General features: G+C 41.5%; 1 protein-coding gene across 1 annotated transcript in view; it reads right to left on the reverse strand.

Moving 5' to 3' along the window:
- LOC114202080 (NACHT, LRR and PYD domains-containing protein 7-like) overlaps window positions 1-14,432 on the reverse strand; it is a 97,299-nt gene that overhangs the window by 64,817 nt on the left and 18,050 nt on the right. Inside the window, exon 3 of the mRNA XM_088027904.1 lies at window positions 4,704-4,721. Coding sequence (XP_087884030.1) covers window positions 4,704-4,721 — 18 coding nt within the window. The remainder of the gene's footprint in view (window positions 1-4,703; window positions 4,722-14,432) is intronic.

A 14,432-nucleotide genomic window follows, 5' to 3' on the forward strand; every position in this document is an offset into this window, starting at 1 on the left:
TTGATCATCAACCAGAGGCTGACGCACCTGTGCTTGGCAAAGAATGTCCTGGGAGATGGTGGCGTAAAGCTTTTGTGTGAAGGCTTGAGTTACCCTGACTGTCAACTACAGATGCTGGTGTAAGTCTGTGCTGCTGTGTGTGTGCATGTGTGCATGCTGGATTCAAAGAGGACAGGTGCAAGCATTCAATAGTTCCTTTGAATACCCCAATTATAATGCTGGCATTTAAATCTGGTGAGACCTGACAGGAGGGTGTTAGAAAAAAAAAAATACAAAACATAGTGTCAATATTTCATAGGGATTTGGGGATGTAGCTGGTTTCCAGGTTTGGGGGTTTTTAATGCATGCCCCCTTTAAAGATTTTATTTATTTGTCAGAGAGAGTGTGCACAAGCAGGGGGAGCAGCAGGCATAGGGAGAAGGAGGATCCCAGGACCCTGGGATCGTGACCTGAGCCAAAGGCAGACACTTAACTGACTGAGCCACCAGGCATCCCCTATGCATGTTCTTAGTACCATGTAACGTAAGCTCTACCTGCAACTGAGTGTACGTGGAGTTATTTGCCAACAAGCTCATTAAAATCCTCTTGTTTTTTTAATTTAATTTTATTATATTAGTCACCATACAATACATCATTAGTTTTTGGGGTAGTGATCCATGATTCATGGTTTTCATATAACACCCAGTGCTCCCTGCAGTATGTGCCCTCCTTAATACCCATCACCGGGCTAGCCCATCCCCCCACCCCATCCCCTCTAAAACCCTCAGTTTGTTTCTCAAAGTCCATAGTCTCTTATGGTTCATCTCTCCCTCCGATTCCCCTCCCTTCATTTTTCCCTTCCTTCTCCTAATGTCCTCCTTGCTATTCCTTATGTTCCACAAATAAGTGAAACCATATGATAATTGACTTTCTCTGCTTGACTTATTTCACTTAGCATCATCTCCTCCAGTCCCATCCATGTCGATGCAAATAGTGGCTATTCATACTTTCTGAAGGCTGAGTAATATTCCATTGTATATATGGACCACATCTTTATCCATTCATCTGTTGAAGTGTATCTCGGCTCTTTCCACAGTTTGGCTATTGCGGACATTGCTGCTAGGAACATTGGGATGCATTTGGCCCTTCTTTTCACTACATCTGTGTCTTTGGGGTAAATACCCAGGAGTGCAATTGCTGGGTCATAGGGTAACTCTATTTTTAACATCTTGAGGCACCTCCACACTGTTTTCCAAAGTGGCTGTACCAACTTGCATTCCCACCAACAGTGTAAGAGGGTTCCCCCTTCCCCACAACCTCTCCAACATTTGTTATTTCTTGCCTTGTCCATTTTTGCCATTCTAACTGGTGTAAGTTGGTATCTCAATGTGGTTTTTAAGATTTTATTTATTTGCGAGAGAGAGAATGAGAGACAGAGAGCATGAGAGGGAAGAGGGTCAGAGGGAGAAGCAGACTCCCTGCTGAGCAGGGAGCCTGATGTGGGACTCAATCCCGGGACTCTCCAGGATCATGACCTGAGCCGAAGGCAGTTGCTTAACCAACTGAGCCACCCAGGTGCCCCCTCAATGTGGTTTTTTTTTTTAAAGATTTTATTTATTTATTCATGAGAGACAGAGGGAGAGAGAGAGAGAGAGAAGCAGAGGGAGAAGCAGGCTCCCAAGGAGCAGGGAGCCCAATGCGGGACTCGATCCCAGGACCCTGGGATCACGACCTGAGCCGAAGGCAGACGTTTAACCATCTGAGCCACCCAGGTGCCCCCTCAATGTGGTTTTGATTTGAATTTCCCTGATGGCTAATGAATTTCATGTGTCTGTTACCCATTTGCATATCTTCTTCAGAGAAGTGTCTGTTCATGTCTTCTGCCCATTTTTTGACTTGATTATTTGTTTTTTTGGGTGTTGAGTTTGAGAAGTTCTTTATAGATCTTGGATACCAGCCCTTTGTCTGTAGTGTCATTTGCAAATATCTTCTCCCATTCTGTGGGTTGCGTCTTTGTTTTGTGGACTGTTTCCTTTGCTGTGCAGAAGCTTTTTATCTTGATGAAGTCCCAAAAGGTCATTTTTGCTTTTGTTTCACTAGCGTTTGGAGATGAATCTTGAAAGAAGTTGCTGTGGCCAATGTCGAAGAGGTTACTGCCTATGTTCTCCTCTAGGATTTTGATGGATTCCTGTCTCACATCGAGGTCTTTCATCCATTTTGAGTTTATCTTTGTGTATGGTGTTAGAGAATGGTCCAGTTTCATTCTTCTGCATGTGGCTGTCCAATTTTCCCAACACCATTTATTGAAGAGACTGTCTTTTTTCCATTGCGTATTTTTTCCTGCTTTGTCAAAGATTATTTGTCCATGGAGTTGAGGGTCCGCATCTGGGCTCTCTATTCTGTTCCATTGGTCTATATGTCTGTTTTTGTGCCAGTACCGTGCAGTCTTGGTGATCACAGCTTTGTAATATAGCTTGAAATCGGGCAATGTGATGCCCCCAGCTTTGTTTTTCTTTTTTAACATTTCCTTGGTGATTTGGGGTCTTTTCTGATTCCATACAATTTTAGGATTGTTTGTTCCAGCACTTTGAAAAATGTCATTGGAATTTTGATCGGGATGGCATTGAAGGTATAGATTGCTCTCGGTAGTGTAGACATTTTAACAATGTTCATTCTTTCAATCCATGAGCATGGAATGTTTTTGCATCTCTTTGTGTCTTCTTCATTTTCTTTCATGAGTGTTCTGTAGTTCCTAGAGTATAGATCCTTTACCTCTTTGGTTAGATTTATTCTGAGTTATCTTATGGTTTTTGGTGTTATTTCTCTAATACTCTTTCTACAGTTGCATTGTTAGTGAATAAGAAAGCAACTGATTTCTGTGCATTGATTTTGTATCCTGACACATTACTGAATTGCTGTATGAGCTCTAGTAATTTGGGGGTGAAGTCTTTTATCATCCTCAATGGGGAAAAGCTGAGAGCATTTCCCTTAAGATCAGGAACACATCAAGGATGCCCACTCTCACCACTGTTATTCAACATAGTACTAGAAGTCCTAGCAACAGCAATCAGACAACAAAAAGAAATAAAAGGTATTCAGATTGGCAAAGAAGATGTCAAACTCTCTTTTCACAGATGACATGATACTTTATGTAAAATCCTCTTGTTAACACTAAAATCATAGGACAAATTTTGAGAAAGGAATGGAGCTGCATCGACTGTTTCTACTCAGAGATTCTATTCAGTGTTAACATCTCCAGTGTTCTTGCCATCTACAAAATCACCTCTGACAGTAACTGTCAGCATTTCCTATAAACCAGTTTTAATCTAGGATATTCCTTAAGGCACCCAATATCCAACAACTACTCACTCACTTAAAATTCCATGAAGCATTCAGTTCATGGCTGGAGAGAGGTAGAAGGAAAGGATTTTACCCCTCTGTCTCAGCCCCCAAACTCTAAAATAATATAAAGTTCCATATGAATTAAGATGCTACCAACCCACTAGCTCTTGTCTTCAAGTTATGTTACATGTTACTGCCACCCAAAGCATCTAAACAGAAAAAATAGTGATGGCCAACACTTATCAAGCACCTGAATTAATTAATATGTGCCAGGCATTTTCCTAAGGTCTTGCCAGAGATTTTTTTCATTTACTCAGCCAGCCTTATAAAATAAATATCTTCTCTCCAGTTTGCAGTGCGAAAGCTAAGACTCAGACGTTAAATGTCATCGTGTTTGCACCCCTGTGGAGGTAGGACTCTAAGGAACTACAGGTCAAGACCTCTTCTTTCTGGACCTCAATTCTGTTTGTGAGCTATGTCCCCACTTTACTAAGTTGTCAGAACTTGCTTGGGCCTTCCTCTGTTACCCCATAGTCCTGGAAGTTTCTATAAATTTACAAATTTCCAAGCCACGGGGGTGTGTGTTAGTTCCTCTGAAAGGCTGCCTCTGGCCCCACATCCCTGGATATATCACATGACTGCTATTCCCTGGGGTCTGGCAATGTGACAGGGGGCCCTTGTAGGAGCCAAGGCCGATACAATCACTTAGTAAAGTTCACTGAAACTAAAAGGCAGCCATGGTAGTATTCTATTACTGCTATAACAAATTACCATGAGCTTATCAGCTTAACATGGTTTGTATACTTCCATAGGCCAGAAGACCAGTATGCACAGGGCCGTGTTCCTTTCTGGAGGTTCTAGGAAGGGATTCATTCCCTTGCTCATTCAGGCTGTTGGCAGAATTTGCCTCTTTGTGGCTGTGGGATGGGGGTCCCTGCAAGCTGAGAGCTGGCCTTGTCCCCTAACAGCTGCTGTGCTCCTTGGTTCAAAGCCAGCTGGGGGGGATGCCTGGGTGGCTCAGTCATTAAGTGTCTGCCTTTGGCTCAGGTCATGATCCCAGGGTCCTGGGATCGAGCCCCACGTCCGGCTCCCTGCTCGGCGGGAAGCCTGCTTCTCCCTCTCCCACTCCCCCTGCTTGTGTTCCCTCTCTCGCTGTGTCTCTCTCTGTCAAATAAATAAATAAAATCTTAAAAAAAAAAAGCCAGCTGCAGTGGGTCAAGCCCACATATTGAGTCTCTCTCCACTTCAGTAAGAAAGGACTCCTATGATTAGATTCAGCCCCTCTGTATAGTCCAGGGTAACTCACCATGTCAGGATCCCTAGTCTCAATCTCAACTGCCATGTAAGATCTGGGGATTGGAGCACAGACGTCTCTGAGGGACATTATTCTGCCTATGAAAGTAGCCAATGATAAGTTCAATCATCTCTGGTTTTCTGCTAATATCAAGTTCAGAACACTAATAGTAAACCAGGGAAAGGCAAAAAAAAATTTTTTTTCAATGCTTAAGAAGAAGTACCACTGATATCCTGTGTAGCTGATTAATGGATATCTAAGATCTAGTGCCAGACTTGTCCAGATGAGAACTGGTGCCCTCTACCTCTAGATACTACCTGTCTAATAACTGGATTTAGGAAGTATAATTGGCCCCTTCCCTAATAGAAGTTGCAAGTCAAGGCAAGATGGATATTCTCTGTCCCATAGTTAGGGTAGAAATAATAAATACCATTTGTATTACTTTCCTGTTTCTATAACAAATTGTCACAAACTCGGAGGCTTAAAACAACACAAACTCATTGTCTTAAAGTTCCGGAGGCGAGAAGTCCAAAATGGGTTTCCCTGGGCTAAAATCAAGGTGTCCACAGGGCTGTGTTCCTTCTGATATCTCCAGGGAAGAATCCATTTCCTGGCCTTTTCCAGCTTCTAGAGGTGCCTGCATCCCTTGGCTCATGGCCCCTTCCCCCATGTCCAAAGCCAGCAGTGTAGTGTCTTCAGTGTCCTTCTGTCTGTCTCGTTACCTCTCCCCCTTGCTGGCTTTGACTCTCATGCTCCTTCTTGTAAGGATCCTTGTGATTACATTGGCTCACCTGGATAATCTCCCCACCTCCAGATCCTTAACCACACCTGCAGAGTCCTCTTTACACATAACATCAAATATTCACAGGGACCAGGGATTAGGATGTAGACATCTTTGCACGTGTGGAGTAGAGGGGGTGGGTGGGGCCTATATAATCACTTATATAGTAATTATAACTCCACCCATGATTTCATTTCCATGTCTCATTGTCTGCAAGCTTCTGTAAAACCTGTGGCTTGAGGTCAACGAGCTTGGTTTTGGTACATCTCCTCAGGAAGGACTCAGTTTATTTTCTTCATGTGATTGATTTCTAGGCTTTGGTACTCCAGCATAACCAGCAGTGGCTGCAATTATCTGTCAACACTTCTCCAGCAAAATTCAAGCCTTACACACTTGGATCTGGGGCTGAGTCACATAGGAATTGCTGGACTGAAATTTCTGTGTGAGGCTTTGAAGAAGCCAACGTGTAACCTCAAATGTCTATGGTAAGTTAGGTTTTTTTACTTTATTCTCTATCTGAAATAAAATATTGGTGCAGCAAATCCCCCAGCGCAAATACAAGAGATTGGAACAAACCTGATTATTTTTAAAATCCAGTAGGATAGCAGTTTTCACAATTTTTTTAAATCCCCAGATTTGTGGGCAACCACAAAAGACTCCAAATAGCCAAATTAGTTCTGACAAAGAACAAAGCTGGAGGCATCACACTTCCTGATTTCAAACTATATTATGAAATCATAGTATCAAAATAGCATGGTGCTGGCATGAAAACAGATACATAAGCCAAAACAACAGAATAGAGAGCCCAGAAATAAACCCCCCACATACACAGTCAACTAATCTTTGACAAGGGCACCAAGAATACTCAGTGGGGAAGGGATGGTCTCTTCAATAAATAGGTTTGAAAAAAACTGGATATCCACATGCAAAAGAATGAAATTGAACCCTTACACCATACACAAAAATTACCTCAAAATGGATTAAAGACTTAGGACATGAAACTGTAAAATTCCTCGAAGAAAACATGGGACATGAGCTCTTCAGCGTTTGTCTTGGCAATGATTTTTTGTATATGATGGTCAAAGCACTGGCAACAAAAGCAAAAATAAATAAGGGGGACTTCATCAAATGAAAAAGCTTCTGTCTACTAAAGGAAACAGTCAACAAAATGAAAAGGCAACCTACAGAAAAATATTTGGAAACCATATATCTGATAAGGGGTTAATATCCAAAATAGATAAGGAACTTATACAACTCAATAGCAAAAAATAAATAAAAATGATGAGCAAAGAACATGAAGAGATTTTTTTTTCCAAATCAGACAGACAAATGGCCAACAGGGACATGAAAAAATATTCAGCATCACTAATCACTGGGGAAATGAAAATCAAAACCACATGAACTATCACTTCATACCTTTCAGGATGGTTGTTATTAAATGAACAGAGATAACAAGTGTTGGTGAGGACATGGAGAACAGGGAATCCTTGTGTACTGTTGATGGGAATGCAAGCTGGTGCAGCCACTCTGGAAGCTATATGGGGGTTCCTCAAAAAGCTAAAGATAGAATTATCTTATGATCCAGCAATCCCACTTCTGGATATATATCCAAAGGAAACGAAACGGGATCTTGAAAAGATATCTGCATTCTCATGTTTATTGCAGCATTTTTCACAATGGCCAAGATAGGAAACAATCTAAGTGTCCACCAACAGATGATTGGATAAAGAAGATGTGAAATATATACACACACAATGGAATATTAGCCATGAGAAGGAAGGAAATCCTGCCATTTGAGATAACATGGATGATACTTGAGGGTATTATGCTAAGTAAAATAAGACAAAGACAAATACTGTATGATACCACTTACATGTGGAATCTAAAGGAGCTGAGCTCATAGAGACAAAGTAGAGTGGTGATTGCCAGGGGCCAAGGGGTGGGAGGAAATGGGGAGGGGTGTTGATCAAAGGTTGCTGACTTCCAGGGGTGCCTAGGTGGCTCAGTCTTTAAGCGTCTGCCTTCAGCTCAGGTCATGATCCCAGGGTCCTGGAATCGAGCCGCGCATCAGGCTCCCTGCTCAGCGGGAAGCCTGCTACTCCCTCTCCCACTTCCCCCTGCTTGTGTTCCCTCTCTCACTGTCTCTCTCTCTCTGTCAAAAAAAATAAATCTTAAAAAAAAAAAAAAAGCAGACTTCCAGTTAAAAGGTGAATAAGTTCCAGGGGCGCCTGGGTGGCTCAGTCATTGTGCATCAGCCTTTGGCTCAGGTCATGATCCCAGGGTCCTGGGATTAAGCCCTGCATCAGGATCCCTGCTCAGCAGGAAGCCTGCTTCTCCCTCTCCCACTCCCCCTGCTTGTGTTCCCTCTCTCTCTGTCTCTCTCTGTCAAATAAGTAAAATTTTTAAAAAAATGAATAAGTTCTGGATATCTAACATATAGCATGGCGATTATAGCTAATAATACTGTTATATACTTGAAAGTTGCTAAAAGAATAGATTTTTTTCATTCCAGTGCAATTAACACAGTATTATATTAGTTTCAGGTGCACAATATAATGATTCAACACTTCCATACAGCACCCAGTGCTCATCAGGACAAGTGCACTCCTTCATCCCCATCCCCTATTTTTCCAATTCCCCCATACACCTCCACTCTGGTGACCATTGGTTTGTTCCCTTGTAGTTAAGAGCCTGTTTAAAAAAAATAGATCTTAAATTTTCTCACCAAAAGAAGAAATTATGTGTTGGGATGGAGGTGTTAGCTAACAGTACAGTGGCAATCATCTTGCAATATATGTAAATGTGCCAAATCAACACATTTCACACCTTAAACTTACACAATGTTTTATGTCAATTATATCTCCATAAAGATTAAAGAAAATCTCCAAAACTTCTACTTTTCAACAATAAAACAGTTCTCAGCAAATAAATTGTTCTCACACAAAAAAATGGTAACTCTGTGAGCTGATAGATGTGTTAATTAACTTGATTGTGGTGATCATTTCACAGTATGTACATATATTAAATCATTGTACAACTTAAATACATAAAATTTTTATTTGTCAATTATACATCAGTAAAGCTGGGGGAGAAAATTCACTAGAACGGTTAAAGGAAGAGCTTCTAGTCTAGGTCATCCAAAGGCCACCTGTGGACCATGTTAAGCTGCAACACTTAAGTCATCGAGAAGGAGTCGCCGCCCCAGCTCCCAGCCTCCAGAGAGCTAGGAATTCGATACTGCAGAAAATGTCACCTCCATGAGCAGATAAATGGCTTCAACTCAGTTCTGTCTCACAATCCTGTGTGAGTTAGGTACCATCACTCAAACGTACTTGAATCTGGAACCTTACTTGTGAGGGACTCTCAGATGGTAGCTAGTTTTCTGGCCTCTACAGCGCAAGAAGATAAGGCAGAGTTGGGGTGTCCAACCTCTACTGTGTAGTAGAAATGCTTGCAGCTCTGAGGATCCCAACACCCAGGCTGTACCTCAGACCACTCAAATCGGGATCTCCACAAGACCCAGACAACAGTATTTGTAAAGCTCCCAGCACTGGTGAGGATGCCAACTGAACAAATCCTCGAGCTTGCAGGTGGGGAAACCTCTGGTTGTTACAATTCATGGCAGGTGCTTGTTTGCAGGAGGCTGGTGATGTTAATAATGATGAGGAGGGGGCTCTCTTAACCACATGCACTACTGGTGTAGGGATGTATCTAGTAAGCCTTGACTTCCTGATGGTATCATCTCAGTTACGTGTTCTAGGAAATGGAGTTGGTTGTATTCACCAGAAGAGTTGGCTATGATCATGAAATATGTTTCCATGTTATTCAGTGTGCCAGGAAGTATGCTAAATGTTTGGTGTTAAGTTTAGCCTCTTCTAAATCCTGGGAAATACTTAAATGTATGACCTAATCTCATGTGTGTGTCTGTGTGTGTACACATATATATGCAAACCCCTTGAACATTTGTACAATATTATTTGCTCAAAACAAACTCCTTTATTCCTTTTTTCTTTCAAATATCAAATCCAAGCCTACTGCTGCCGTCTTCCAGATATCTAGAATCTGTTCTCATACCCCCAATACCTCCTGGTAACATCCAGGTGGTTGTATAGCCTTCAGCCTAGTCTGTATTCTGCCTTCTCTGTTCCCTACAGTTTTCCAACCAAGTACTAAGAATAACTTCTAAATTATAGCTCTTGTCATGTTTCTGCTCAAAACCCTCGATAGTTCCCCATCTCATTCCAAGTAAAATCCAAAGTTTACAATGTCTTAAGAACCTTCTGTGAGATGGCTCCCTCTTATCTGTGACCGCATCTCTTTCAACCCTCCCTGGTTCATGCTTAAGCTGGCTACCTCAGTATTGCTTTACATGATAATCCTACACAACCTCAGGGCCTTTGCACAAGCTATGTCTCTGCCTGGGAGCTCCTACTCCAGATCTCTCTATGGTTCATATGGTTCACCCCTCAGGTCTTTTTCAACCATTGTAGTGGGCACCCCCCAGGTTCTCCCTTTGCCCTTCATAACCTTATTGGATATGACACACAACAGACATCTGTTTCCTATTAGTACATGAGCTCAGAGGGAAGAGACTTCTGTTGTTCCCTGTTGGATCCCCAATACCCAAGAGTGTGCCTGGGGTATAGGACCATATCAGTACACATTGGTTGAATGAACTAAATAATTTTGTGTCTCCCCTGTAGGTTGTAGGAATGTGCCATCACCCCTTTCAGCTCTGAAATCCTCTCATCTGCCCTAGGCAGCAATCAGAGCCTGGTCACTCTGGACCTGGGCCAGAATTCCTTGGGGTATAGTGGAATAAAGATGCTGTGTGACACCTTGAAACTTCAGCGTTCCTTCCTCCGGACACTCAGGTATGATCCTCCTGCTGCTCACGGTGTTGCCTCCAGGAATGGTAGGTTTGTGGGGGGAGCGCGAACCATAGGAATTTGTTGTAGGCAACTACAGCTAACATTTAGTTTTCATCCATTGATGTTTGATTATCTGATAATTCTCCCGTTGGTCCCTTCTGTTGCTAATGCTGAGAAACTGAGTCAAAGGATGAGACCCAAACCCTGTCTGAAGCCAAGAAGCTAGACTTCTTCTAAGTGAGGGAGAGTTATGGCAGCCGGCCATTGTTGTGTTAGGAAAATCAAGCTGCAGCTCTCCTGTGGTGTCCTGAAAAAGTTTGTGTTGGGGCCGTATTGGTAACAGAGGTCTGGCAGTAGGTCTGCCTTAGAAGCATGTTCTCTGGAGTGAGTCTGACTTGGAATGAAAGGAGTCTGTGTCCTCTGTTGGTCATCAAAGCAAGCTGCCACTGAGCTGTGTTGTCTACTTGCTACCATGGCAACAGAGAACCCTACAACTCTTCTTTGTCTTGCACAGACTTGTTTAAATTCTCAGATGCAATGTAGACAACTGATGGCTTGAAATGGTAATTATGTAGAAGAAACAGATTATATGTATACTTAACAAGGTAGCTTGCTAGTCGAAAGGAATGTGTAGACTCTGGTGTTTGTTTCTGTTTTTAGCCCCATTCTGGTGAGCTAGCCCTCTTACTTTACATAATATCAGTGAGTTTTATTCCAGGCGTAAAGCCCACACAGAGACAACATTTGAGCTGTTTCTTTAGATGTTCTTTCCTGAGTCTTTGAATCTCAAGATGAGCAATTGGGGGCAGGGGTGTCTTCTTCCTGAATCACAGATCCTAGACAGGCACAGAGACCCTGGATTCAGAATGTGGTTTTTAGTTCTTTGATTTTATCAGCTACCCCATATCCTTCTGATATGCTCTTTTAAGTTAACTAGAGTCATTTTCTCTTGCATGGTGACACTGTTTCTGATTCCTTCATCACTTGGCCAGACACAGCTTGACTGTGGGAACTAATTTTGTGCTTCTACTGCAGACCATGACTAACCTCCAACAATCATGAATAGACAAAATTAAATTTGACCTTGGAGGGTCATGTTGAAAATATTTTGAAGCTCCTTGGCCCTTACTTTAACCAAAGTTATTTTATTGTGATTTTGATGTATGTAAATATTGTGACATAATCATCATAATCAAGCTAATTAACACATCCATCACCTCATATAGTTACCTTTTGTGTATACGTGTGTGGTGAGAACGCTTAAGATCTACTATCCTAGCAAATTTCAGGTATATGGTACATAATTATTAATTGTCACCATGCTGTACATTAGACCTCCAGAACTTGTAACTGAAGCCTTATTGCATGGATGTATTGTGAATCTTAAACCACAAAACAAAAATAGATTAATATGCTAGCAAAGCCAGGGGCACCTTGTCAACCTCAGAGAGTCGGGGACCTGGGGTGGCAAAGGAACTGAGAAAAAGAGATGACAGTATAGCGAGGCACAGGGGACCCTGAGCAAACAGCCCGAGGTGCCGAGGTTTATTTTCCATAATCTAATATACCTTCTACAGTGATATAGATCTATAATGATTTACAACAGGGGCTTAATAAGGCACATTCTTCCACATACACAGGCTTAGTCAAGTGAAGCAATGGGAGTGAGAAGGGATAAAGAAATCTGTAACTGGCTGTGATCAATTAATTGTAAACACCATTGTACTCGGCCCTTAACACAGGTTAAGAGAACAAAGAAGGGAATGCACAGTGTGCTGTTTACAGCTGGCTTCCTATCTACAAAACATCTTCTGCTGCGTACTTTAGAACAGACCACACATGTCCCAAGGGCATTTCACTCTGATCCTTTCGGGTTATTTTTAACCCTGCAATCTCGAGTTTTCTCAGAGATCTCAGTCTGAATGAACATGCACCAGTGGTCGTTGTGGTGTTCTGTTTCCCACAGCACCTGACTGGCTCAGTCAATAGAATGTGTGACTCTTGATCTCAAGGTCATGATCTCAAGCCCTATATTGGGTGTGTAAATTACTTTAAAAAATATATATGCTACGAAAACAATGAATCGTGGATCACTACATCAAAAACTAATGATGTATGGTGATTAACATAACATAATAAAATAAAATTTAAAAAAATAAGTAAAATGTAATAGTAGGGGCAAAAATGTATGTGTGTGTGTTAGCAAAACCAGGACTACAATGCCAACAAGAAACATGGCAGCTAATATCTTCAGTCTCTTACTTTTATACATAATTTTTATTAGGTTCAGTTAGCCTACATATAGTACATTATTAGTGTTTGGTGTAGTGTTCAATGATTCATTAGTTGCGTATAACACCCAGTGCTCATCCCAACATGTGCCCTCCTTAATACCCATTTCCCGGTTACCCCATTCCCCCACCCCCCCTCCCTTCTGTAACCCTCAGTTTGGTTCCCAGAGTCTCTCATGATTTGTCTCCCTCTCTGGTTTCTTCCCATTAAGTTTTTCCTTCCCTTCCCCATGGTCCTTCACGATATTTCTTATGTTCCACATATGAGTGAAACTGTATGATAATTGTCTTTCTCTGACTGACATATTTCACTTAGCATAATCCCCTCCAGTTCCATCCATGTCGATGCAAATGGTGGGTATTCATCCTTTCTGATGGCTGAGTAATATTCCATTGTATATATGGACCACACTTCTTTATCCATTCATCTGTTGAAGGGCAACTTAGCTCCTTCCACAGTTTGGCTATTGTGGACATTGCTGCTATGAACATTGGGGTGCATGGGCCCCTTCTTTTCACTACATCTGTATCTTTGGGTAAATACCTGTAGTGCAATTGCTGGGTCATAGGGTAACTCTATTTTTAACATCTTGAGGAACCTCCATACTGTTTTCCAGAGTGGCTGTACCAGCTTGCATTCCCACCAACAGTGTATGAGGGTTCCCCTTTCTCCATATCCTCGACAACACTTGTTATTTCCTGTCTTGTTAATGTTTGCCGTTCTAATTTGTGTAAGGTGGTATCTCATTGTGATTTTGATTTGTATTTCCCTGATGACAAGTGATGTGGAGCATTTTTTCATGTGTCTGTTAGCCATTTGTATGTCTTCTTCAGGGAAGTGTCTGTTCATGTCTTCTGCCCATTTCTTGACTGGATTATTTGTTCTTTGGGTGTTGAGTTTGAGAAGTTCTGTGTAGATCTTGGATACAAGCCCTTTATCTGAAATGTCATTTGCAAATATCTTCTCCCATTCTGTGGATTGCCTCTTAGTTTTGTTGACTCTTTCCTTTGCTGTGCAGCTTTTTATCTTGATGAAGGCCCAAAAGTTCCTTTTTGTTTTTGTTTCCCTTGTCTTTGGAGACATATCTTGAAAGAAGTTGCTGAGGCTAATGTCAAAGAGGTTACTTCCTATGTTCTTCTCTAGGATTTTGATGGATTCCTGTCTCACATTGAGGTCTTTCATAAATTTTTAGTTTATCTTTGTGTATGGTGTAAGAGAATGGTCTTCTGCATGTGGATGTCCAGTTTTCCCAGCACCATTTATTGAAGATACTGTCTTTTTCCATTGGATATTCTTTCCTGCTTTGTCAAAAATTAGTTTACCATAGAGTTGAGGATCCACTTCTGGGATCTCTAATCTGTTCCTTTGGTCTATGGGTCTGTTTTTGTGCCAATACCATACTGTCTTGATGACAATGGCTTTGTAATGTAGCTTGAAGTCAGGCATTGTGATGCCCCCAGCTCTGGTTTTCTTTTTCAACATTCCCCTGGTGATTCGGTGTCTTTTCTGATTCCATATAAATTTTAAGATTGTTTGTTCCAGCTCTGTGAAAAATGTCAGTAGTATTTTGATAAGGATGGCATTGAAAGTGTAAATTGCTCTGGGCAGCATAGACATTTTAATGATGTTTATTCTTCCACTCCATAAGCATGGAATGTCTTTCCATCTCTTTGTGTCTTTCTCAATTTCTTTCATAAGTGTTCTATAGTTTCTAGAGTATAGATCCTTTACCTCTTTGGTTAGGTTTATTCCTAGGTATCTTATAGTTTTTGGTGAACTTGTAAATGTGATCAATTCCTTAATTTCTCTTTCTGCTGCTTCATTATTGGTGCACAGAAATGCAACAGACTTCTGTGCATTGATTTTGTATCCT

The sequence above is a fragment of the Eumetopias jubatus genome, unplaced genomic scaffold, assembly GCF_037043125.1.
Source record: "Eumetopias jubatus isolate StellerSeaLion01/CBP00866 unplaced genomic scaffold, mEumJub1_p1.0 scaffold_10, whole genome shotgun sequence".
NCBI classification, from domain to species: domain Eukaryota; kingdom Metazoa; phylum Chordata; class Mammalia; order Carnivora; family Otariidae; genus Eumetopias; species Eumetopias jubatus.